General features: G+C 33.8%; 3 protein-coding genes and 1 long non-coding RNA gene across 19 annotated transcripts; 2 read left to right on the top strand and 2 right to left on the bottom strand.

The window, feature by feature from the left end:
• Window positions 1–396: 396 nt before the first annotated feature.
• Window positions 397–13,756, bottom strand: LOC108812939 (coatomer subunit beta'-3). 16 transcript variants are annotated; one of them, XR_008940960.1, is made up of 29 exons: window positions 13,605–13,756; window positions 13,242–13,262; window positions 13,077–13,138; window positions 12,937–12,991; window positions 12,797–12,833; window positions 12,347–12,672; window positions 12,119–12,250; window positions 11,887–12,035; window positions 11,644–11,712; window positions 11,261–11,411; window positions 11,088–11,153; window positions 10,638–10,826; window positions 10,385–10,525; window positions 10,201–10,275; window positions 9,924–10,100; window positions 9,745–9,836; window positions 9,538–9,654; window positions 9,221–9,335; window positions 9,047–9,118; window positions 8,647–8,843; window positions 8,473–8,566; window positions 8,283–8,389; window positions 7,933–8,062; window positions 7,637–7,842; window positions 7,297–7,379; window positions 5,230–5,857; window positions 5,029–5,113; window positions 4,839–4,930; window positions 397–1,931 (listed from the first exon to the last, which is right to left on the bottom strand). XR_008940960.1 is itself a non-coding variant. In XM_018585341.2 (25 exons), exons 1-24 carry the CDS (start codon window positions 13,605–13,607, stop codon window positions 7,645–7,647), a joined length of 2,775 nt encoding a protein of 924 aa, XP_018440843.1. In that variant the 5' UTR covers window positions 13,608–13,756; the 3' UTR covers window positions 7,129–7,379; window positions 7,637–7,644. The 16 variants fall into 16 exon arrangements, 3 of the variants coding, with proteins under 3 accessions (XP_018440843.1, XP_018440844.1, XP_018440846.1); XR_008940964.1 differs by having other exon boundaries at window positions 4,839–4,927; XR_008940959.1 differs by having other exon boundaries at window positions 4,839–5,113.
• Window positions 1,150–4,310, top strand: LOC108807656 (uncharacterized). Its single transcript, XM_056998278.1, has 4 exons — window positions 1,150–1,739; window positions 1,828–2,483; window positions 2,584–3,660; window positions 3,736–4,310. Exons 1-4 carry the CDS (start codon window positions 1,150–1,152, stop codon window positions 4,308–4,310), a joined length of 2,898 nt encoding a protein of 965 aa, XP_056854258.1.
• Window positions 13,757–17,996: 4,240 nt separating the features above from the next.
• LOC108810039 (uncharacterized) lies at window positions 17,997–18,787 on the top strand. Its single transcript, XR_001942954.2, has 2 exons — window positions 17,997–18,368; window positions 18,448–18,787. It is a non-coding gene; the product is annotated as an uncharacterized LOC108810039 (long non-coding RNA).
• A 3,944-nt stretch (window positions 18,788–22,731) lies between these two features.
• Window positions 22,732–23,223, bottom strand: LOC130503728 (uncharacterized). Its single transcript, XM_056998277.1, has one exon. It carries the CDS (start codon window positions 23,221–23,223, stop codon window positions 22,732–22,734), a length of 492 nt encoding a protein of 163 aa, XP_056854257.1.
• Between the last annotated feature and the right edge of the window lie 2,356 nt (window positions 23,224–25,579).

Raw genomic sequence — 25,579 nt, 5'->3', positions numbered from 1 at the left:
TAATTGTCCATGTCATATTTAACCATATGACATGTCATCAATCTTAATAGCCACGTCACAATTTTTTTTGTGAAAACGATTGTAGAGAAGACATGTGGCAAATCACTTCTCAAATATAGACTAGGGGATTCAAAGTTATGTGATAGCCCGTATATTATAACTATTCAAAGTTATGTGATAGCCCTTAAGTTATGGACCAAACTTTTAATAGCCCGTATATTATAACTATTCAAAGTTATGTGATACTTCGCTAGAGTGTAATATTGAGCAAATATAAAAGAATTGGTGGATCCAATAAATGTTACCAATGACGAGTCCAAAACGAGTCAGCATTCTATTAATTAAATAACATTATTCTATAAATTAAATATAAATTTTCATACTTATATAGTGAAATATATAAATCCCATTCTTTTATTAAATATGAAAGTATGATGTATCAAGATCTAAATGTCTCCACTGCTTTCAAACAATTACATATATAAATTCTCAAAAAAAAAAACAATTACATATATAAAATAAATGGTCGATCCAAATTATAGTTACGGTGACGAGTCCCAGACGAGTCATTGTAGAATTATAATATCTTAGTCCAATTATGAGAAAACCATAACAATTGATTCGATATCAGAATATACACTAATATAAATATAATAACTTCACCTAAATTCTTATTTCAGTAATAGAAATATTAAATGATTCTTTGGAAATAATCAATTATGGGAAAACCCTTTCACCAAGTTACTCAATATACACTAAAATCTCGGTGACAAGATATCGTAATTATGGGAAAACCCTTTCACCAAGTTATCGCTAAAATCAAACATCAATTTAAATTAAAGATACCAAAATCTCGGTATGAAGATATCATAAATATGGGAAACATCTTTCTCCAAGTTTAGTCTACTTGGACCTAAAATCTCGGGGTCATTGATTTTGTATTTATGTTTTTCTAACTTAATAGGTAAGTAGACATATTTATGGGATTTCAATAACAGACATCAATTTAAACTTAAAAAGAAAAATCTGCTAGGAAAGACGGTTGCATGTAAGTTATAGTTTAACACTCTTTATTAATTCAAATTGATTGATCTGAGCTCAATGATTCAATTACTTAACATTTTTTCAATTGTTTTTAATGTTTCAGCTATGTACACAATCGAGTTCCAAAAACGTGGGCTGCCACATGCTCATATTCTGCTCTTCATGCATCCAACATGCAAGTTTCCCATGACTGATGATATTGACAAGATCATAAAGGCGGAAATTCCTAATAAGGACACTGAACCAGAGCTCTATGGCGTGGTCTCTGATATGATGATTCACGGACCTTGTGGTCACGCTAATAGGAATGCACCATGTATGGAGAATGGAAAATGCTCTAAGTTGTATCCCAAATCCTATGCCGAGAAGACCACGGTTTCTAAAGAAGGTTTTCCAATTTATAGAAGGAAAGAGCAGTCTGATCATTTTGTTATGAAGAATGGCGTGAAATGTGATAATAGATATGTTATCCCATACAACAAGCAACTCTCTCTATTATACAGAGCTCATATTAATGTGGAGTGGTGCAACCAAGCAGGTTCTATCAAGTACTTATTTAAGTACATCAACAAGGGTAGTGATCGTGTCACTGTTGTTGTGGAGCCACCAGGTTGTGTTGAATCTAATGGTGGTAGTAATGGGGAAGCAAACGTTGAGAAGGAAAAAAATGAATTCCGAGATTTTTTCGATTGCAGGTTTCTGAAGCGCGGAATATTCAATTATGGTCGGTTTTACAGAATTGTGCTCTATCTTATTATAACTAATCTTTTGTTTTTTTTGCAGATACGTTTCTTCGTGTGAAGGTTCATGGCGAACTTTTGCATTCCCAATACATTATCGATCTACATCCGTTGAGAAGCTTCAATTCCATCTTCCCGGAAAACAGACTGTTTTTTTCAAAGGCAAAGATAAGATGAAGGATGTCATGAATCGTAAGCTTATCACACATACCATGTTTTTGGCATGGTTTGAGTTGTGTAAAGTTGATGAATTTGCAAGAACTCTTACTTATGGTCAGATTCCCAACTTCTATACTTATGATAAAACACATAAGAAGTTCAGCAAGCGGAAAAAGGGATTCAGCATAGGCAGAATAAATTATGCTCCACGGACTCAAGAGAAATCTTATTATCTGCGAGTGTTGCTGAACGTAGTTAGAGGGCCTACCAGTTATGATTGTATGAAGACATTTAACGATGTTTTATATCCTAGCTATAAAGAGGCATGTTTTGCACGTGGGTTGCTAGATGATGATGAAGAGTATATCCAGGATATAAGAAGGAGAAGTTTTGACGGTTTTGCAAGTTCTCTTAGACATGTTTTCGTCATGATGCTGCTTTCTGGTAGTTTGTCCACTCCAGAGAATGTTTGGGAAAAAACATGGGAGCATTTGGCTGAAGATATTGAGTATAACAGGCGACAACTTCTCAATAGGCCTGGTAAGAATTTAAAAAACTATATGTATATCTATATTCTAAACAGTCAGTAATTTATAGTAGTTTATTTTCATTTTAACAGTTCCTGACGTTGTATTTGTAGGTCTCATATTAAGTGATGATGACAAAAAACAGTTTGCTCTCCAAGAGATTGAAAAGATTATGAGACGTAATGGGAGTTCTCTTTCACAGTATGATTCTATGCCTAAAGTTCGTAGTAGCAGTATTCACGACTCCAATGTCCTCATAGTAGACGAACGTAACTACAATCGTGAAGAACTGATAGCTACTCTTCATAGTGATCTTCCAAAAATGACTGACGAACAGAGGAAAGTTTACGATGAGATCACTGATGCTGTCAAGGAAGATAAAGGTGGAATGTTCTTTGTTTATGGATTTGGTGGCACGGGTAAAACTTTTATTTGGAGATTACTATCTGCAGCAATCCGATCAAGAGGTGATATTGTTCTTAACGTTGCATCAAGTGGGATTGCATCTTTATTGTTACCAGGTGGACGAACTGCCCATTCAAGGTTTGGTATACCTTTAAGTCCTGATGAGTTTTCAACATGTAATATGACTCATGGAACAGATCAAGCGAACTTAGTGAAAGAAGCTTCTCTCATCATATGGGATGAAGCTCCTATGATGAGCAAGCATTGTTTTGAGTCTTTGGATAGAAGTCTAACTGATATTGTTGGAACTAAAAGCAAGAAGCCTTTTGGAGGAAAGGTTGTGGTTTTTGGAGGTGACTTTAGACAGGTACTTCCAGTAATATATGGTGGCAATCGGGCTGATATAGTTTTGGCAGCTCTGAATTCGTCGTATCTTTGGGAGCATTGCAAAGTTCTCAGATTGACTAAGAACATGCGATTGCTGTCTGCTGGGCTATCTCCTGAAGAGGCTACTGATATTAAGGAGTTTTCTGAATGGATATTAGATGTTGGAGATGGTAAACTATCTGAGCCTAATGATGGGGAGGCTTTAATTGATATACCAGAAGAGTTTCTCATATTAGACGCTAATGAGCCTATAGAAGCAATAAGCAAGGCAGTGTATGGAGAGTTCTCTTTGTTACAAGAAAACAAAAACCCAAAGTTTTTCCAGGAGAGAGCTATTCTATGTCCAACAAACGAAGATGTCAATACTATTAACGAATACATGTTGGATAAACTTGATGGTAAATACTCAAATTTCATCTTCAATGTACTATACTATCATGTATTCCTATAACTAACATGTTTTAAATACTCAGGTGAAGAAAAGATTTATCTGAGCTCCGATAGTATTGATCCGTCTGATGTAAGATCAGTTAACGATGAAGGATTGGGTACGGATTTTCTAAACAGCATTAAGGTGTCTGGTTTGCCAAATCATAGTATAAGACTGAAGATTGGATGTCCAGTGATGGTACTGAGGAATATTGCTCCTACAGAAGGATTAATGAACGGAACAAGATTAGTGATTACTGAACTGATGCCGTTTATGGTCGGAGCGAAGATTCTTACAGGGGAAAAAGTTGGTGAAACTGTGAACATTCCTAGGTTATTGATAGAACCATCAGACACCAAATTGCCTTTCAAAATGCGTAGAAGGCAGCTTCCTTTGGCTGTCGCTTTTGCGATAACCATCAACAAAAGCCAAGGTCAATCACTGAAGGAAGTTGGTATTTTTCTACCAAGACCAGTGTTTTCACATGGACAGCTTTATGTAGCTATTTCTAGAGTGACATCTAAGAAGGGACTAAAGATTCTGATTGTCGACAAAGATGGAAAACCTCAGCGAAAAACAATGAATGTTGTTTTCAAACAGGTTTTCAACAATCTCTGAAACTACTGTTCAGCAGGCGAGGAGGTTAGGCAATATTAATTATCTGAAGGCTATTTTTAATTTTATACTGTCTCTTTTTCTTTTATGTCTTATTTATGTGTTTTTGTATTTGATTATATGTCTAAAGCGGTGGACGTTTGCTGTGGAAGACATCGTGAGAGTGAGGCATTCCAGAATCTATGAATTAAGTTTGTTGTTTCGTTTTTGGTTTTCTACATTATACTATTGTGTTTGAAGCAATGTTTACATCCATTTTAAAATGTTTACTTTAGAACCAATGGTTTTCTACAATATACTATTGTGTTTGAAGCATTGTTTACTTTAGAACCAATGGTTTTCTACAGTATACTATTGTGTTTCAAGCAATGTTTACATGTCAGAAGAATGCGTTACTTGCTTAATTATTTTCAGTCAAAACAGGAAATAGAATAGAACACATCAAGAATACTCCAGGGATAAGCCTAACTACCAATTACAGCCAGGAAATAATCATCTAAAACACATATACTTAGTTAGAAAACAACTTACTTTTTATATTGATGCAAGGATTGGTCTCTATTGGGGGCTATTTATATGCTTCTGTATTCCTACTTGCTGCTTTTGGCTTTATATTTGACCTACTACAGAATAAAAAAAATGACCATAAGAACATAATAGTAGTTCATGACCATTTTGAAACCTCAACTGATCATTACAATCCTTTTCTCGAGAGTTATACTTATCTGGTTATGGTTTTGCTTTATTCCAATGTCTTTATGGCATCTCATATGTAGTGCTACATACATGTCAACATCTTCAGACATCTCCAAACAAATACAAAAAAAAATTATTTTAGAATTATTTCAAAATTTGGTCTGTAAATAGACGTATTAGTTTTTATAATTACAACTTAGCTCTTATTATCATATGAAATACTAACCTTTGAGATTGAGTAACTCAGTTATTGTTCATCAAGTATCACGAGGAGAAGTAAATGTCATTATTTGGGAGAACCATTGAAATAAAATTCCTGAAATAAAAACATAAAACAGATTTCTTGAATATAACAAATAATCAATTTATCTGAAAAGTACATATAAGGAAACAATGCGTTACTAAGAGAGAAATAAATTTTATAATTACAGAAGCATTTCTATTGACTCAATAATATTCACTAAAATAGCTAAAACTTATCTTTCTTTCTTTGGAGAGTATGATATTTTCGTCCTGACCGGTCTCCAGAGAACCCGTGAAATAATTTACCTGAAATCAAAAATAAAAGGATAAATTGTTTAAATAATCAAATTTCCTTCGACGTACATATAAAGAAGAAATTGTTTCAGAGAGAAATTAATTTTATAGTTATTATTTCAATTGCATTGACTCTATAATATTCACAAAAAAGCTATAACTTATCTTTGTATCCTTTGGAGAGTATAATATCTTCTATCTGGCTATTGTCCGAGGAAGCACAAAGTAAAGGAATACTGTTTTCAGGTTTTGTTTTATCTGAAAAGGGATATTTGAATTTTGAAACTTCATCATCTGACAAGAAGGTGACTTGCGATCTGAAAATAGAAACAAAACAAATGTCAAATATTTGCAATTTTTTTTTTTCAATTGCATGTCGAGGATCTATCTAACTGATGTCTTAACTACACTTACAAACAACAGATAAAAACTAAAAGAGCTAAATCCAGAGCTAACAAAGCATATTCATAGATGATCTTATATAGGAATCGATTAAACTATTATGTTACAAACAAATCTGAATAAGATAAAAAAAAAATCAGTCTCCATTGAATATTCAAAACAAACAATAATACATATCTAACCTTTCAAGAGTGTGTCAATAGATGGATTCAAAGTAAACAATAATGAAGAAAGAAGTCTTCGGTTAATCCGAAGGAAGAAATTTGGATCGCCATTGGTATTTTTTTCAATCTGAATCGGTGAGTTGGAAAAGGAAGGGACACGTTTAGAAGAAACAGATATTTTGTTTTGTCTTTACAAGAAAATAAAGATAAGATCACGAAAGTAAGATTTATCCTTTTTTTTTCTTTGCTGTACAAATGTCGAAACTAATGGGCTTATTAATTGAAGATGGGCATGGACATTTAGAATGAAATCTATATTACAACGACATAAAATGCTAAGTATAATATTGGATATTACTTTAATAAATTGAACTTAAAATGGGTGGGCTTTGGTTAAGTTTCGGATGGGCTTACATCCATATTTGAATATAACGGAAAAAAAAAAACTAAAAGTTAAAATCATATAACTTTGTTTTCTAATAATATATCACCAATCCACCTATCTTATATAATTTCCTTTAAAAAACATGTAAATTTCATTAACTCCAAAATAAGATATAATCCTATTTTTAAATATTAAAATAATATTTCCTCTATAACAAATAGCATTGGAAAACATGAAATTTAAAATAAAACTCATTATTCTGTTTTTTTTTTACCAACAAATTATATAACGAAATAGAAAATGATAAGAACATTAGTAGAGATTGTATAATTTTACGGCACTTGAATTTATACAAAATTTAAAAAAGTTGTCATTTTTTATTTTAAATTTGCTTTTGCCATACAAATTATATATCTTTTTAAATTAATAAAAAAAAAATAAATGTAATATTTTTTTCGATTAATACAGTTTCATTTAAATTATTTAATGAATATAATAATTTGATGTGTCCGCACGATTAATCTTTGTTGCTATGTTTTAAAGACAAATCAGAAACAATCGATGAAACCTATCACCACTACAATCGGAGATAAACTTTGAGAATCTAACACAAAAGAAAACAAAACCAAATATAGAATAAGAAAAAATTCTCAAAATTATATAAATTACGCTCTCTGCAAAATACAATCTTTAAATTGTATTAACTACTATAGAATATATGCTATGTGTTAAAAAAAAATATTAAATCCCGCGCGGTCGCGCGGGTCATGATCTAGTGATTAATTATACGAGAAAACCACAATACCACTTTGAAGAAAAAAAGACCACCACTTCCTGCTCCGGAACGCATCCCAAGTACTGTAACTGGCTATTGACGTGGCGTAAGCTCTGCAAAACAAAGCAAATGGAAAACGTAAGTTCAGACTAACTGCAAAATGAAGAAATTGAAAGACACAACTCCCTAGATCCTAAGACACGTACATGCAAAAGTTAACTCATATAAAAACCTAATCCATCTCATGAAAGACACTCAACATTATGATCAAGACACAAGGGATATAATGTTAGAAGCGGCAGAGTTTATTTTATTTTTCAGTGGGAGTTCCAATTAATCACACTCAAAAGAACATTGATCCTGGACTGACTTGCTTTATTAGGCTGGTTGGTTTCCTTTGTTATTCGTACCCCACTCTTCCTCACCCTCACTTCCATTAACAAGTACAGCGCCACCATCCGTTGAGTCTCCATCAACAACAACTCCCTCTTCTTGATTCACTTCTTCTTCTTCTTCTTCTTCTTCATGTTCCTCTTCATTCTCTTCATGACCATTTTCTTCAGCTACCTGCTCAGACTACACAAAACCAGTTTTAAACGGCGATTCCTATGACATAATCGAGCCAAACCAATATTTGGGGGCCTACAGCTCCATTTGAAAACTTACCTCTTGTTCCATGTGTCCATTCTCAAGTGATTCCTCTGCTTCAACTTGCAGGTTTCTGAAGGCTTCCACGAGGGTAATGGCAGGTTGATCAGCGTGGGTTGGATAATTTTCTGCAGCAGCATAAACTCCCCTGTAGATAAACAATAGTCAATTTCTTGGCTTGACCAAACCAATAACTCTGGGAATGAACTATCAACATTATTTCATTTGTCTAATCATCTCAATGCTTAGACATGAAATAGTGAGCGAGTTGCTCATGGATGAAGTTGTCCCAATTCAGAACATACAGCTTGAAGTAAAGACAATGGAGAAAAAGATGAATATTAGCAAGAAAGATATGCTAGTAGTACCTCGTCTCTGTAGCTTTCGCTTCAACAGAAAGAGCAACTTGCCAATCCTCGAAAAGATTTGGGTACTCTTCAGGATCAGCCAAAGATTCTGCTGCTTTCGAATTAACCTGTTGACAAGCCAAAGCTAACTTAAAGCCGTATATTATATATAATCTCATTCACCAAAGTTCAGAATAGAAAGATAAGTGACCTTGCTGAGATCTTTCCTCCAAAGAGCAACTATCTCTGAAACTTTGCTTGGAAGATAAGAACGTGCCATCAGAGCAGCTTCTGGTATCCGGTTGCTGGATAAAAAGGTAAATCTTGTCATCGAGATAACGAGAAAAGGCATATGAATCTGTTCAACTGAACACTATTAAAATACCTCTCCACCAATAATTGCAGACAATCTTCCAATCTACCCAGCATGAATAAGCAAAGAAAGGCGACATTGTTCTTTCCTTGCTCCTTGGCAAGGCATGCAAGTTTTGACACCCCTTCAGCATCTCCCAAGGAAGAGTATAGTAGTAGCAAACCACTTAAATCCACAGCGTACTTCATGCAATCCTCGGCCAGTTGCAGCTATCATGATGGAGCACACACAAAAGTAACAGAATCACTTAGATAGTAGGTATTAGAGATGCCACTACGAAATCTAAATATAGCAACTTTCTGTTATCAATACAGGGTACTGTAGTAAATCGACTGATATACCATCTGCACAAAGAGTTATTTTCCTGTATTTACACAAAACACGTAGACAAAATGTTCTAGGGAAGATGTACCTTCCCAGAAGACATGGCTAACTCTCCTAACTGCTTCCATTTAGACTCACTCTGCACTTCTTCAGCGATTTCCTACAACAATTGAAAAACATGGCTAAGAAACGCATTGCTCACTATACTCCTTCTTTTGTTAAAATAAAAAGGTAACATTCAATCATCACATATAATATTTACCTTTGCAATCTCAAGTCTACCCAACTGTATGGCTAGTTCAAATCTGTAGTCAGCATCTGTCGCAATTTCTAAAGCATCTTCAATCATTCCCCGAGACTCCAAGAAATGAGCGACACTAACAATTGGAAGCAGTTCCAGAACAAAATAAGAGATATATACTAAAATTATATAGTAAAATAAGAATAGATAGGAAGGCATATATGTAAAACGCAAGCTGAATAACATCGCGTTGGACATAGGAGGTAGCATGAGATAAGATGCGGTAAAGAATGAATCTGTAGATGTCGAAACTGAGACCAAAATAACCTATAACGTACTTGTTATGCTGCTCTTTTGGAATTGTAGGTAAGATTTCATTGGCTTTATCCAAATCACCTCGCATAACAAGTGTCTTGTATTCAATCAGGCTAAGCAGCAGGGTATATCCTATGACACTGCATTCCCAAGAGAAGGTGAAACACGTCAGCAATTCTGAATGCATTATAAAACAGTCTAAAATAAAATAAATAAGTAAAGGAACGTACTTGAATTCTTTGTCTACCAAGTATACCCGGCTTTGATTGGCAATATAGCCTAACAAATACATTGGACGGTCCAAATGATACATTGTGGTTACCTGCCGAAAGTATAATAGCAACTCAGATATAGTGTGGCTAATAAAGATGATTGAATCTTTGAGGAAATCAAAATACACGAAGAGTACCTCGCCTCCAACACAATAGTTAAGCTTCGAAGAAGAGTTGTTGTAAATGAAGCAATCCCCTACCCATATACCTGTCCTAACACGTTCATCATTCTCATGGATGACCTCAAAAGCATCCTCAACACCTTCTTCATCACTTGGTCTTCCACTATCAAAATGTGAGGAAACCAAGTCACGCTGTAACAGAGAAGAACACTAGAGTAAGCATTTGGAAAATCCACAAGAGTGGAAATGAAAATATATTGCTGAAAATTTAAAGGTTGACCGGGACTCTCACATTGTACTTCAGGATGTAGAATGACGTATCACTAGCAATGGCTACTAAATCACCACTTTCAGCCCAATAAACATTCTGCAAATTTTCATGGAGCACTTACGAATTAGATAAGACACAAATGGAGAAACTTTCAACCTAATATAATGTAAAGAGAGAATTGGAAAAACTGATGAAAATTAAATACCTTTACTGCGACATCGATTTGCTGAATCAGCCTACATTCAGCCCAATCATAGAAGCAAATGAAATCATTTGAACACATTGCTAACAGGGTTCCTCCGAAAATCTTCTCAGCTGAGAAAGTAGGCCGAATACTCTTCCTTTCCTGAAAGTACCACCTTTATTAACAATCCAGACCCAATATATCTCCATTGCAAGCATCAGCAATTTCTTCAACCCTAGAAGCACCATTACAAAAATGGAGTGAAAAAGCGAACCTGGAAATTTTTACTGAATATCTTTATCTTTGACGAGCTTTCTCGAACTGCACATTCTCCCTCCGATGACCAAACAAATTCAAGTCCAGAACCGAAAGATCTATTTCTCCAAGCCAAAGCTGTGTAGATTATGTACTCTCCATCACCGCAGACTACGACAAACCTCGCGTTAGGATTGTGCTTCAAGCTCTGAGAGTTAGACCGAATATTTATTTATCAGTTATATGGAACCACACTCTTGGGACTTTGTATGAAACGTATTTTAATTTATATCATCTAAAAGACTAAAACCGCTCCATTTTAAATGTATATTGTTTCAAAGAACCATTAAAGTACTAGCATTTTTATCTGAAACATGACTAGTGGTACCCACAACTTCGAAATGTCTCCCAATATCCCCTATAATAATTCAGCACAACAGGACAAGTGTCAGATGGTGGTAACACTTACTTGTGGATAAAGATCACATGTCCCCAGGTCTTTAACAGCCAAGGGAAGTCTTTCTCCGTCAGTAACCTAGGCAAAGAGACGAAAACTTAAAATCATCAGACAATACAAATAAATAGCTTAATCACACAGGTTGTTGCATGCTATAAGACAATAGTTATAGTTAGAAACTACACCTCATAACCTGCACCGAGACTTTTGATGTTTGCCGTTTGGATTTCATTATGCTTAGCCCATATAATTTTTCCGCTACTGTCCATGCTAGCGACAGGAATTTCTCGTCCAAGTTTAACCATGATGGTTCCTTCATCATATCCAATCACAACCCTGTAAAATGCAAACACATTCGTTGTTGATGGTCTTGTACAACACTGATTCCTCAACAGCTCTTATAGCAATTCTAAAAGCCATTAGCTTTTCAAATCGTCAATTTCAGATGAGAACTAAGAACAAAAAAACAAAGATTCTACCCAGAGAGAACATCTACTCATGGAAAACAAATCTAACAAACATTGACTTATAGAAAGGTAAAATGAGGAAGCAAAAATTCAGAACTCACCGGCGCGAACTTTTTATGTAACCAATGGCCCAAACTCGATCGAGGGCATAATTCAGTGTGTTCTCTAGCCTGAAAAAATATAAAAGTAGAATAACAAATCAAAGGACAATATAGAGAAAACATAACTGCTGTAAATGAACACACGTACGAATCTCATGTGTCCAAGGCGTAGTCAAGTGTTAAATACCCAAAAAAACAGCATTGTTATGTCTATTGACAGAAGAAAGGATTTAGATAAAACACCTGTAAGTCGTGGCGTGCCAAATGCGAACAGTTCCGTCCTCAGAACCTGTGAGTATTATTGGAAGCTCCGGATGGAAACATACTGCAGATACATTGTGGGTATGCCCGTCTAGCGTCTGGACACAACTTTTGGTTTGATAGTCCCATACCTGATTGCAAAAGTACAACTTGTAAATTATCTGCAAATACATATTGGTCAGACCAAACAACTCCCAGCTAACCAGAAGAATACCTTAGCAGTATGGTCATCAGAGCCAGTAATTAAATAGGGCTTATCACCCCCCGTAAAGTAATCTACGCAGTTGACTCCTTTCTGATGAGCATCCAGTGTAAAATTTGGGTCTGGGGAACCAAGATTCCATATCTGAAGATGAACAAGCATGGACAAATAGTGTGAGCAAACACTTTTTACAGCACCTGAATAAGCAATAAATCAAAGCGATTGGGTCCATTTTCGCACCTTTATGGAACGGTCAAGCGATGCACTGGCAAAAGTGTTGGTGTCTTTTGGGTTAAATACCACTTGCATCACATAATGCGAGTGTCCCTCAAATATCTGAGTACAAGCCCAACCATTTTCCCAGTCCCAAAGTTTGATGAGCATGTCATCAGAAGATGACAGCACATACGGAAGGGTGGGATGGACAGCAACACACCTAATGTAGTCCGAATGAGCCTCGAAAACTTTAACCTTGTCCATTGTATTGTAGTTGTATACACGGATGTGCAAATCATCCGCTCCTGCCACAACCCATTGCTTGCGTGGGATAAACTTGGCCGACCTAACTGCAAAGACATATATATATAACTCAGCAACTGTAACACACTACACAAGGCAATATATAGCAATTCAAAAATAATATATAACAAAGAACATTAATTTAGAATAAACTCGTAATAACTGTTATACCTGGCACATCAGTCACCTCGAAGGACTTTGTTATCACCTGAGAGGACAATCATATTAGATTCAAATCAGAAAGAGTTCCATAAAATCATAAAACACTAGCTAAAAGACAGTACTCTGAATCAAAAAAACTATTCACCCACCTGTGTTTGGTAGTTCCAAATACACAAGGTTCCAGAATACAAACTGGCTAGAATCCTGTAACATGTCATGAGAAAAAAACTGTAATTCCATAACAAAAAAAAATTGCAAGATATGACAATCAAAAGTTGGAATTACATACCATGGCTCTGTAGGATGCAGATCCACAGATTTGACTCTCTCAGATCGTTGAGCAAATTTCCTCTGATGCAAAAACATAACAAAATCAAATCATCGCCACAGCATTCACAATAAAAAAAAAACTAACAGAGAATAAAGAGTTTCGAAAGAGAGAAAACAAGTTTACCTTGATATCGAGGCTGAGAGGCTGTTGCAACAACAAACAAAAAAGAGAGAAAAGAGAACATTATAGTCAGTGAGTATTTCTCAACATAACAAACACCAGATCTTTGCGAGATTCATTGATAATAATCCAGATTCAATCTCGTAAACCAAAATGCCACACACTATTACTCGATTTCATCAAAAACTACAAATCAATGGCAACAACAATACGAGACGGCGATGTTGATTTTCGGATTCGATGATCTAAAGCATAACTAGAGACGAAATGCAGGAATCTAGATCGTCGCATCGCAAGCGAGTTTCGCTTGAGATCTGGGAGAGAGAGAGGGGATGGGAATACATTGAGAGATTTGAGTTTTCTCACCATCGTTGCAGATTAAGCAGAAGAGGATCTGCTCTCTGGGATCTCGTAGTTTCGCTCAAATCGGCAGACACGGCGATCGATCGGAGAAAGACGTTAGGAGGTGTGCTTTTGCTTGCGGAGAGCTTTGTATTATTAATACGGCGGAGATATAGAATATCATTTATAGTATTTAACACAATTCAAGTCATCTCTTCAATCAGATTTTGACACATCATTAAAAAACTTAAAACATATTCATAAGCAAAACAAAAAAAGACATGTCACAGTTTTACATATTTTTAATTTATTTTATATACTTAAAAGTAAACACTCCGATTAAAACTCAAGTTAGAGGGAAAAAATACAAATAAAATCGAACAACTTTGAGTCTAGCAATATGAACCAAACTAATTTCATAAAATATTTTAGAGATTTTATCCTACGATAATATTTTCTAGAAAATATACCGTTGTAAATATCCTTTATTTTATAAAAGGTTTCTGATCCATACCGGAGGCCAATCAAAGTCACCAGTCAGCATTTTTTCGCTGATTTTTGTCGGTGTACCGTATAAATAACTGTTCATGTCTATACATTTCAGTTTCTCATTATATTACAATAGATTTAGGGAAAAAAGTACAACAGATTCAGGATTTTTTTTTTGTAAAAAGGCTAAATGCAAGTGACCATTACAACCATGACAAAAGTCATACAGTTTTTGAAAAGTAGAAGAGATAAAGCAAGAGCTTAATCTAGCATTTGGAAGCATTTCTAGATTTAGGAATACATTTTGAATTAGTATGATTGTTTTTTTTGCTTCATCGTGGATAATAGAACCTTCTACCATCATATTTAATGTCGTTTTGTGTTTTTTCAGTCTAAAGGATTACTGATGATAAGTTTTTCACTTTCTACTTTTTCAAAAAAAAAAAAGTTTTTCAATTTCTTTTTCTTGCTTTTAAGTTTTTCACTTTCTTTGTCTGGTTTTTTCCTCTTTACTGCTATACGGTATTTTTCTAGTATAGACATTTAGCATGCAAAGTAGCCCAATACAAAAAGAAAAAACCTTGGTGATTATGGCCCAAAGCCCCAGACTCATAAATGAAGCATTTAGGCCTGATTCTTAAAAAGCCTCTTGCATAATTACGCTTCCCTTGATTTTCTTGAAATTTGAAATTAGTGAAATGTTCATTGAAATATTAATATTTTGTACTTTGATTTTCTTGAAAATTGAATAACTGTTAGTGAAATATTCATTGAATTATTAATCTTTTGTACTTTGAATTGTCAGTTGGTGTTTTACATTAGTTCTGCGTTCAGTTGGCAGGAAAAAAGAAATTATTTGATGAAAGCAAAAACTATCAGGGACTTTCATTTTTTATTTTTTTGAAACTTCAGAGACTTTTCAAGTTGCTAACTATTGATCGTAATCTCGTATTTTAGCCCTGTCATCTAATGGACAAGAAGAGTATACCATGGCTGCGTTTCGGTTTTCCAAAATAAAATAAAATTCGTTGGATATCTATAATGTGGTGTGTGTAGTCTTCATCGTGATCTCATGTATGAAGTATATACTAAAACTATATATCGTGATTTGTGAATGTGGTATTAGTATTTAGTAGAATCGTTGATTTAATTTGTATAAATTGATGGTCACAACCGTGGCGTTAGTATAACCATCCACCATGTACTATTATGATAGATTTAGAATGTTTTTTTGCAAAGTTAGTTTTGAAGACATACATAGTATTTTCATATGCTGCAAACAACTACATTTGCTGATAAAAACACAGTGTGTTATTAGATTTTAAAATAATGGTCTAATCATGTAGCATATAAAACAAAACAAAAAAATACACTAGATATCCTTAACTAGCTAGAATATACCGGAATCGATCAATATTCAACAAAAATACAAATTAGACTGGACTTATTGAAAATAAATGAAAATGCAAGTGAAAGTTAGCTCTGTGCAAATTTAGTAATTAAAGAAGTATCATTAGTGCAAGTTAAAAAAAAAAACGAGAGAAGTATGAACTTTCTGCCGCATATATCGTTTTCGTGTTTATACCATCACTAGTTTATCACTTCCAACTCTTAATTTGTAGCTATATTTTATCATGTTTTTAAATTGAAATGGAATTATAATTGGCATATTACCCTAAATTATTCATAGGTAATCGAGTTTAAGACCAAAAAAAGTTGATAGAAAGTGAGACAAGATGTCATTAGAAGCTTTAAGAAAATAAAAAGGCATTTTGTAAATGAGAATAAACCTTCGTGATCCCTACCATGTTTTCTTAGACAACATATTTGGTAGAAGGACCAGCCTTTAAAACAGATTGACGGAAAGAGAGACAAAATGTCACTAGAAGCTTTAAAATATTTTGAAATGGGTTGTTGGAAGTGAGAATAAACCTTCATGATTCCTATCAAGTTTTATAAACAACATATTCACTCTCTACCAAGTTTTATGAACAATATATTGATAAACCTTCATTTTACGTTGACCTATTATGAACTTGCAAAATACACTATCCGGAAACTAACCTATCTATAAAAATAAATTTCGGAATAATTTTTTTGAATATAATATCTATAGATTGTTATTTTTTGAAGTTCTTTATTTTAATTGGCATCCAATAAAAAGTTGTTTGTAAATTTATCATTAGACCAAATGCTAGAACTAGTAGTTGACAAATTGACATACAAATGGCCAATTAATTTTATGCTCTATCAACGGGAGACATCCGGATTATTTGAAATAATAATATCTAAAATTACAGCTGAATAATTACGTGTGTAAGAAAAGAATATATGATCATGATGAATATATACTTGCATTACTTGTTGCACAGTTTCTTTATACACAATCCTACTTGTTGCATATATCGACTCGACGCATAACACATCAACTCCTGAAGGAGATTAGTTGTTTAGATGCTTGTTGTCCCATTCTATTGAATTTTCCTGGCTCTTTATATTCATAAACATTTACTAAATAAACCCGTCAGTTATACGTGGACGTGGTTATATTTTTATTAAAAACCTAATATTCAAATGACATAAGTGTAACAATAATGATGTCTCTAATGTGTGTTTTCTTTTCATGGGACCTTATAATGGCCGTCAAATGAGAGAAACTAATTACATCAGGTCAAAACTAGGGAACACACCAAAAAAATATTAGGCCAAAATTAAAATCGAAATGATTGAAGCACGTACTAGAGGGAAGAAAGGTCGAAGGAGAATGAAACTGGTATATTCCAAAGCATATACCAGTCCACTTATAAATTTTTGAAAATAAAATGATATTAACCAATCAAAACAAAAAACTTGGACATTCTATTTCTTACAAAAGAGCTATCTACCGTTAGATAGATCAATGGACTAATAATGTTCATCTTCGCATTTGTTAAAGATCTCGCTTTTACAGTTTAAAGGCTACTAAAAGTGGAATGTGTGCTAAGGGTGGACACCAACAAGTTCACGAATCTAATGCGTTCGTTGTGGTTGGAGTTGTACAATCGCAGTAAATGTAATACCTCACCATTTAATTTGACATTTGTCGTCAGCAGTTTATTTATAAAGAAAATGGTTATGAAATGTGTGTGTGACATGCGTATTATCTCATTTGTTTCGTGGATCTTGTTATATAGTAGTCATCACAATGTCCATTCAATATATGTTTTTACTGTTTCGTCGATTTTATTTTTGTTATAATTGGAATCGGACCGCAAAACCCACGCTAGTAGTTGGATTTTGAAGAATAATCAAATAACTTTTTATCATGTAATACGTCTATAGTAACTAAGCATAACTGAAATCAAGTAGAAAAATCCAATTTATCATCTTGTTTTATAACAATCCAAATTACCATCCTGATGCATAGAATATATATCGGCAGTTGTGAATGTTCAAACTAGTACCAATTCTTCTGTTTGTTCCACGATGCTTTGTCTCATAGTCATATTATTGCGCATCCTTGGTTTCACCATGCGCGCGGCCATTAGTCAACAAATGTAATTTCTTTTTTTTTTATAATTCAGAGGTTCCCTGCTTACGCAGATCATTCCTCTGGGTCCGGTCAAACAGCGGTCCACTTTACCCGGAATGGTTTAACCTGGGCTAAGGACAAAACCCAACACCCAGTACCGCATTTTTTGGTGACAGGGAAAAGGTAGTTTCCCTCCACGAGGTTCGAACCCGTGAGCATAACCTCATCCCGTCAACAAATGTAATTTTCTTTTCGTTGCTTTAATATATAGAACTTAATATGCATAAGGTGTGTAAGATAATCTTGTAGTACGCGTAGTTGTACGCATGCATGTTTATTAATGTATTATGGGGGACTTTATCTTGTTGCATCACTATATAAGTCAAGATCGGCCAACGGTATAAGAGCAGCATTAACGCTGTATCTTAGAAGAACTCTTAGTGTAATTGTGATTTAAAGAAAAAGAAAAAATGGAATTACCACAAGAGGTGCCTCTTACTTAAGAGTTGGAAGAGCTGTGTCTTAGAGGACAGGTGTCGCTATGAAAGAAAAAACAGAAGTCTTTCTTCTCTTCGTCTGTATATCTTCCTCGCCATCTCTCTCCCCATAGCCTATAACGGACCTCTCCTTCCTCAGATCATATGCTCCGGCGTTGTTTCTTACAGGTTTGACATTGGTATCTTATGAAGTAAAGATTTGATCTTTTTGTTGGAACCGTATTGAGCGACCCGTTTACAAGGCAGGAGTACGACAAGAAAAGGATGTGTCGTATCTATGAGCACAATATGGTAGATTATATTTGTTATTTCTTTTATTTGAGAGAGCTTTGAGTTTTGATAAAATCTCCATCTTTTGTTGTTGTTGCAGGAGCTTTTTGATCGGTACAAGGAGCTCAAATTTACTTGCAATGGCCTTGGGATGAAGAAATTTCTTTGGTGAATCGCAGAACTTTTAAGTTAGGTGATATGTATAGCCTTTGTACGTTGAGTTAGAGACATCAGCCTTTGTAGCAGGGTTTGAGTATTGATCATAGTCTGAGAGCAAGAGAAACCATCAATTTTTAGGTTCTCTGCTTCCACAAGTTTTCATTTCTTTGTTTTTAGGTTCTATGCTTCCAAAAAAATTTTATTTCCTTGTTTTCTTGTTCTTTGTTATATGGAAAGATTAGAAACTTGTGTTGAAATGTCAATCGTCAAGTTCTAACCTAGTGCAGCATCAACGTCCATTATAAAATGTTGTATTACCAGAAACTTGTATAAATGATATGGATAATGAAAATGTATTCACAAGATCAAATGTTTCTTCTCAAGTTCTTTCATTTTTTTAAAAAACCTTTACTTAAGAAACTTGCAATGGAGGATACAAATTTAGGTGTCTCTTAGCTAAAATTCTTAACACAAATTTATTATTAAACAAGTGATTAAGAGACATTAATGGACTCTAGGGATAAATATGCTCTAATGAAATTCCATATTACGTAATGCATCGCGCTTTCATTCTTCATATCGGTTAAGCATTTTCAGGTTAAATAATAAATATACTCAAATGATCATCTATTAAAATAAAACTCATCAATGCAGATGTTATAAACGTGTGCAATTGATGTGAAATCTTTAATTATCTATCGTTTGAAACGATACTCCTTTTTAAGGCTTACTCTAATAAAATACTTGTTACATATGCTATATTCATATTTTTTTTAATCGGTACTGATCTCCGTAACTGTGGCTATAGTAAATGTCTAATTTCTTACCAAAAAAATGTTATTACAAATTTACAACACTCCTTGTCTTTTTTTTTTTGCTAACTAACACTCCTTGTCTTTAAAATGTAAAACAATGTCGAGATATCAGTTCTATTTGTATATACTTGTTGGTGACTGTGATCCAATTCTGTGACCAAATAATGTAGATAACAATTGTGTATCTCCATAACTATACATCTATTTTTAATGCGTGCATACGATACAGATTCGTCGGAACCCAATATTGAATAAACATATGAAAAGTAACATAGTAACTAATGCTGTGGTAGCTAAATAATTATTAAGCTCCATAAACATTAAAACTTGCATCTATTTACAGTGCACGCATACGATACAGATTCGTAACCCAATATCGAATGAACATATTAAAAAGTAACATAGTAACTAACTAACTAATGTTTTGAGGGGGAAAAAGGAAACAAGTGGACTAAGAAATTTATATATCACTAAACACTATACGAATGCAAACAAAAAAATAAGCATTGTGCTCAAGTAAATGGTTCGTCGGTTGTGAGACTACCTATTAAAAATAATTTCACGATCTTCGTTTTTCAAAAAATATGATATGACACAGCAATAAAAGAAAAGAGAGGGAAATGATAATATAATTTTTTCCTTTGCCATGAATTTCCAAAAGAAGAAATAAATAAATCGAAAAGGCAAGAAGAATCTAACTTAGAAAGAAAACAAAAATCAAAACAAGTAAATGGAATATAATGGTGCCTTTACATCTCGCCCCGTAACGAGATAGGCGCGTCCTCGTGCTCTCTTCTAGAGATTCTTCTTGGCCTTCTTTTTCCCCACCTTGGCCTTTTGCATATACAATTATAATCTTCTGATCAAAAAAAAAAAGCATATACAATTATAATCTCCATTAACTATATGCCTTTTTTTTTTAAAGAGAGAGGTGAAAAAAAGAAGATATGTCGGAGTCCGGCGTATGGCCGGCGCGTGAGCGTGCGTGCCGTCGCCGGAGTCCCTTCTAATCGGTTGTTTCTGTCGGTGCTTTTTCGCTGTTGTCTCCTCTATCTTCCGCCTTGCCTGAGCCCTAAAACGGAGCCATCTTGTGGTGGATCTGGCGTTGGAGTTAAGGCGCGGTTGTGTGGAGAAGCGAGGCGGAGAAGATTGTTGTAAGGTCGTGGGTGTGCTCCGGGGGACGGAGGCTCTCTCAGTTCCGTCTACGCCGTCTTTCTCCGGGGGTGGAGGCTTCGTTAGCTCCACCGTCGTCGGTTTTGTCTCCGGGATGCGAAGGTGCCTTATTCCTTGCATCGTCGGCTTTGGGTGGTCCACTTGTTTGGATCAGTTACTGGTTTCTGTCGGTGTTTGTATTGTTTAACCGTGAAACTTTTTTGTGGGTGGAATGTAGATCCCCACGTCTGTGAAAGTTTCACGGTGAAGAGAGGGTAAGTAAAAGAGCTCAGGTGAGCCCGGTGTCTCAGTAGCTTCGATCGCTGGTGGCGAGAAGCGGTGTTCTCAATTCGCGTGTCCAGCGTTTGATGTGGTTCAAAGTCGGAGGGTCTTTCTCTGGCGTGAAGACAGTGCGGTGGAGAAGGGTGTTTGGTTCGTTAGAGGCTTGTTGGTTATAGAGCGTCGTTCGACGAACGGAGAGCGAGAGGTGTTTGTTCCGGTGACGTCAAGATGCATGCGGTGGAGTCGAGGCAGTGACGATGCGTATAGCGTCTATGGCGCAGATCTGGTAACGTGGCGAGCCAGCCTCCTCCACGCTTTTTCCTTGATCGGTTACGCGTTTGACTTGGTGGGCCGAGGGTCCGTTTTTGGGTTTTGTGTTGTTTTCCGGTTGTTGGGCCTCATGTCAATTAACCATCTGTTTGGGCCCGTATTCTTGTTGAATGGGCTTTTTGTTTTGGACTTCGGATGTGTATCGGGTTTGGCCCGTTTTCTGTTTTATTATAATATTTCAATTTGGAAAAAAAAACTATATGCCTTTTATTATAGAGTATACAAACAAACTGATCAAGAGAACAGGGGCAGACCCAGATCTTTATTTAGTATGGGGCAATTACTATAGCATATATTTAGTTCAGGGATATATAAATAGATTTTGAATTGATTACTGGTAAAATAAATGAGTAGAGCACGTGTCAAACTTTTGTTTAAGTTGCGTCTGCCCTTGCAAGAGAACATGAATGCTCAGTATTTTATGCAAGTAGTCAATATGGTTTGCATGATAAATGTCATCTCCAATGAGACACAAAAACACCAAATTTGATGTAATTTCATCTCTAATAGAACATCAAAAATTACACCATCCCATCAAATTTGGTGTAGAGTGAATAGTATTACACCAAATTTGATGTAACACTATTCATCACACCAAATATTTTATATACATATTTTATTGTGTTTTTATTTAATAATACAGTTCAATTATTATTATTAGTTAGTTTAAATTTGTTTCAATTATTATTAATCATTTTAAATTTGTAATTAAACATAAATATATATTATTATTATATTTTAAAATTATTTTACATAATTAAAATATTTTTTATTTTGTTTTCAGGTAAAATCACTAATTTATTATAATAATTTTTATGTTATTAAAATAAAATATCATAGAACTATATATTTTATTTTATTTTTAAATAAGAAATCACTAAATATTTATTATCATTTATTTTATTTTAAATATTGATAATAATTTTTATTTAAATTGTATATAATACTATTAAATTCACCAAACTTTAAAATAGTTTTTATTTATTTTATAATATAGTTAAACATGTATTACTGACTAATACAAATTTATTAAAATAAATATATTGTTATGTTATGTGCTTTTCATAATTAATGTTTTGTTACTTTGAATGTAGTATTTTATGTAAATTAAATACATGTATAATATTATTAAACCATAACATATAAATTTAAATAAATTTTATAAATTTATATTTACGTAAATTAATGAACATAATATCAAAGTGTGATAAAACAATTATTTATCAATTTCATGAAATACCAAAAATAAAAAAAATTATTAAAACAAAAATATTAAATAATATAATATTACTTTTGGTGTAATATTTGGTTGGAGATGGCAAAAAATGATTGACACCAAAACACCAAATTTGGTGTTGAAATTACACCAATATCTTCATAAAATACTAAATTTCAACACCAATATGGCAGAAGCTGTAATTTCAACACCAAATTTGATGTCATAGTTGGAGATGCTCTAATTAGTAGATGCTGGCCGACCTTGATTGGTTGTGAAATACTTGTTTAACCTCAAATTTTACGGTTCCAAATTATATAAAAATTGTATTTCTTCTTTTATAAGAAAACCCGCGTCCACATAACTATCTCCTATATTCAAACTACATTTTTCGTTAAAACCATACTTTCATTTCAAAAAATAGAGTTTCTCAACCCGCAGGTGAGTTAGCAAATACAAACAGAGCGTCCTTTGCATACCTGTCAGCAACCGTATTACAAGCACGAGCGATAAAATTAAAAGAAATAGATGTAAAGAAGCTACTCAACACGCAGATGTCGTGGATTAGTCCTTTGAGAACAAACACAGATGCTTTGTCTGTAAGGAGGCCAATTAGACATCGTGAGTCAGAAAGACAAACCACATCCTTGTACCTTTTGGAGGCAGCCATAGTGAGGCCAGATTTCATTGCCAATGCTTCAGCCACTAGAGCTGACGCAACATACTGGCGAGAAGAGCTCCCTTGGAAGAGGCGAGCACTCTGGTGATCCGTAGCTACCCATCCCAAACCACTATCACAGTTGGAGCTGTTCCAGGCAGCATCCGTGTAGAGAAGGAGAGAACCATGAGTGACCTGTGGGATTTGTTGAGCATTGTTCGATGAGTGACAGTCTTTAGGCGAAACAGAGTTTGATGTTGGCATCGGTTGGGCTGAATATATTCTATAATCAAAGTATGACATTGAAAAACAATAATATGTAATTATCAAAAAAGATATATAATCCACTTCACTTTCCTCTTGTTTATAATTTTATGAAGTTGTTATATATACACATATAATTTTATGAAGGTGTATATATATATGAAGATATCTCTATTTCTTTTTATTTAAGACTTTTAATTCTTAGAAGTTAGAACGATTCTAAGTCTAAGATATACATATTATATTTGCATGGATGAACTGGTCGTGCATATATAATTAGATTGTTTTTGCACGTACGTGGTGTTCGCTGCTGGATCGGTCTTCAGATGAGCTGGTCTGAGCTCTTTGTTAGGACTTAGGGTAAACTCTATACATAGTATTGTACCAAAGAAAAAAAATATATACACAGTACCAATATATTTATTTAGTTTAATTTTAAGATTTTCGTTGGTCGGCTAAAATTCAGTATTACAAAGCTCTAAACCATTGAAGACAAAATTAAAAAGATGTTACTTAGGGAATAGATCGTTTTCACCAATGCAAAGCCGAAGACGTTTAGTTTTTTTTTTTTTCGACAAGACGTTTAGTTATCATCAGATATTTTTTCTAAACTAGTTGAGCAGAGTTGATCAGAAAAAGAAGTTGAGCATATATATATCAGTACAAAGATATATATTTCAATGAAAAACAACTCATAATAAAAGACATAAAATTGTGATTTGATATAACTTATTTTAGCGTTAGGATATGTTCTTAAATGAAATATTGACATTTTGTGGAATCTCCTTTTTTTTACAGCATACTCCCTCTGTTTCTTAATAAGTGTTATTTTAGAGTTGTGCATACAGATTAAGAAATCATTAAATTTTGCATATTTTCCATACAAAAACATCATTACCCATGTATCTCGACCAATAGAAAAATAAAATACAGAATAAAATTAATAAATTCTGCATTGAAATTCGAAAACGACACTTATTTTGCAACGAAAAAAAATCTCTACAACGACACTTAATATGAAACGGAGGGAGTATTGTGGAATCTCCTTTCTTTTTTTTTTTTGAAATTTGGGTACGATTAATTATATTTGTAGGATGGAGAATTAAAGCACCGTTTGCAATACAAGAATATATGCATTAATTATTTTTCTGTTGTCTATTCTAATTTTTCATTTTCTCGTTACTAATTTATAGTTAACATGCTTTAAAATCTTAACGTGTCATGCCTTTGTTAGATGTAGTGGATTCCCTTTTCCTTCTATTTAGCTTAAATTTAACTATAATATGATATAAACAAGTATGGAAAACCATTAGAACATGTTAAGTTTGTTACTAGAACCAAATAGTAAATCAGTATTAGCTACGGTAAATTTTATCTCTAGGCCATTTATTGTGTACATAATCACACTATGAAGGTAAACTAACCAACCGTGAGATAGGTCACACTCAGAGCCAAAGGTGTTTTATGATGTTACATAAATTGCCTAAGATCATGATGTCGATGGATAATGATCAATATAGTTTAAAATTAACAGAATAGAATCTCAAGTAATAAATTTATCTTGACCAAAAAGAAGTAAGAAATCACATAAAAAGGGATGGAGATAGGAAGGGAGGATACTGATAATAATTAAAGTGTATATTAGCTTTAGAAATTTATCATAAATAATATAATCTTACAAACACAGATGTAGCTCTTGCAGTGGTTCATCTTATAGTATAGATGCCACTCACTAGTTATTTATGTTGCTATATGTACAAACTGAGACAAACAAATCATACCAGTCAAAATTGTATTTAGAAAGATACGTTTTCTTGGAGTGCAAATATCTTTCTAAATTATATTTTCTTTGAATTTGTTAATCTTGTCTCATAAATTTAGTTTTCTGGACGGATGACTGATCCCGAACCCCTTTCCACACACTGTGAAATTAGGTTATTTTGCACTACAAAATCAGGGCCGGCTTAGTATAGTGCTACCGTTTCTGGGCCCACTCCAATTTCTCATTTTTTAAAAAAAAAATTAATGACATATATTATACTAAATTTAAATTTGTGTGGTATTATAAAATGTGAGTACAAAGTTTTAATAAAAAAAATCAAATAAAAACATGCATAGAGTTTTAAATTAGTCATTATAAAGAGTCTAAAGATTCTTTTTTTTTTTGCAATATAGAGTTTAAATTTTTTTGTTGCCCTAGAGCCCTTAATAGTGTTGAACCGACCCTATACAAAATACACTATTTCAAAGATTATCTCAGTACAAGTTATTTTGTAGTGTTTGCTTAGAGATAATACTTATTATTATTAACTAGGGCTGCATATGCGGATATAATCATATTACAAATATTTATTAT

Source organism: Raphanus sativus, unplaced genomic scaffold (assembly GCF_000801105.2).
Source record: "Raphanus sativus cultivar WK10039 unplaced genomic scaffold, ASM80110v3 Scaffold1091, whole genome shotgun sequence".
In the NCBI taxonomy this organism is placed as follows: Eukaryota; Viridiplantae; Streptophyta; class Magnoliopsida; order Brassicales; family Brassicaceae; genus Raphanus; species Raphanus sativus.
Note: the sequence above shows the minus strand (reverse complement) of the source record. Positions and strands in the feature narration are given on the sequence as shown.

Coding starts and splice junctions, on each gene's coding strand:
- LOC130503728 (XM_056998277.1), bottom strand. CDS start 23,223: ATGCCAACATCAAACTCTGTTTCGCCTAAAGACTGTCACTCATCGAAC.
- LOC108807656 (XM_056998278.1), top strand. CDS start 1,150: ATGTACACAATCGAGTTCCAAAAACGTGGGCTGCCACATGCTCATATT. Junction 1,740..1,827: donor CGAGATTTTTTCGATTGCAG/GTTTCTGAAGCG, acceptor TTTTTTTTGCAG/ATACGTTTCTTCGTGTGAAG. Junction 2,484..2,583: donor ACAACTTCTCAATAGGCCTG/GTAAGAATTTAA, acceptor TTGTATTTGTAG/GTCTCATATTAAGTGATGAT.
- LOC108812939 (XM_018585341.2), bottom strand. Junction 10,101..10,200: donor TCTACATCCTGAAGTACAAT/GTGAGAGTCCCG, acceptor TCTCTGTTACAG/CGTGACTTGGTTTCCTCACA. Junction 7,843..7,932: donor ATGGACACATGGAACAAGAG/GTAAGTTTTCAA, acceptor GGTTTTGTGTAG/TCTGAGCAGGTAGCTGAAGA.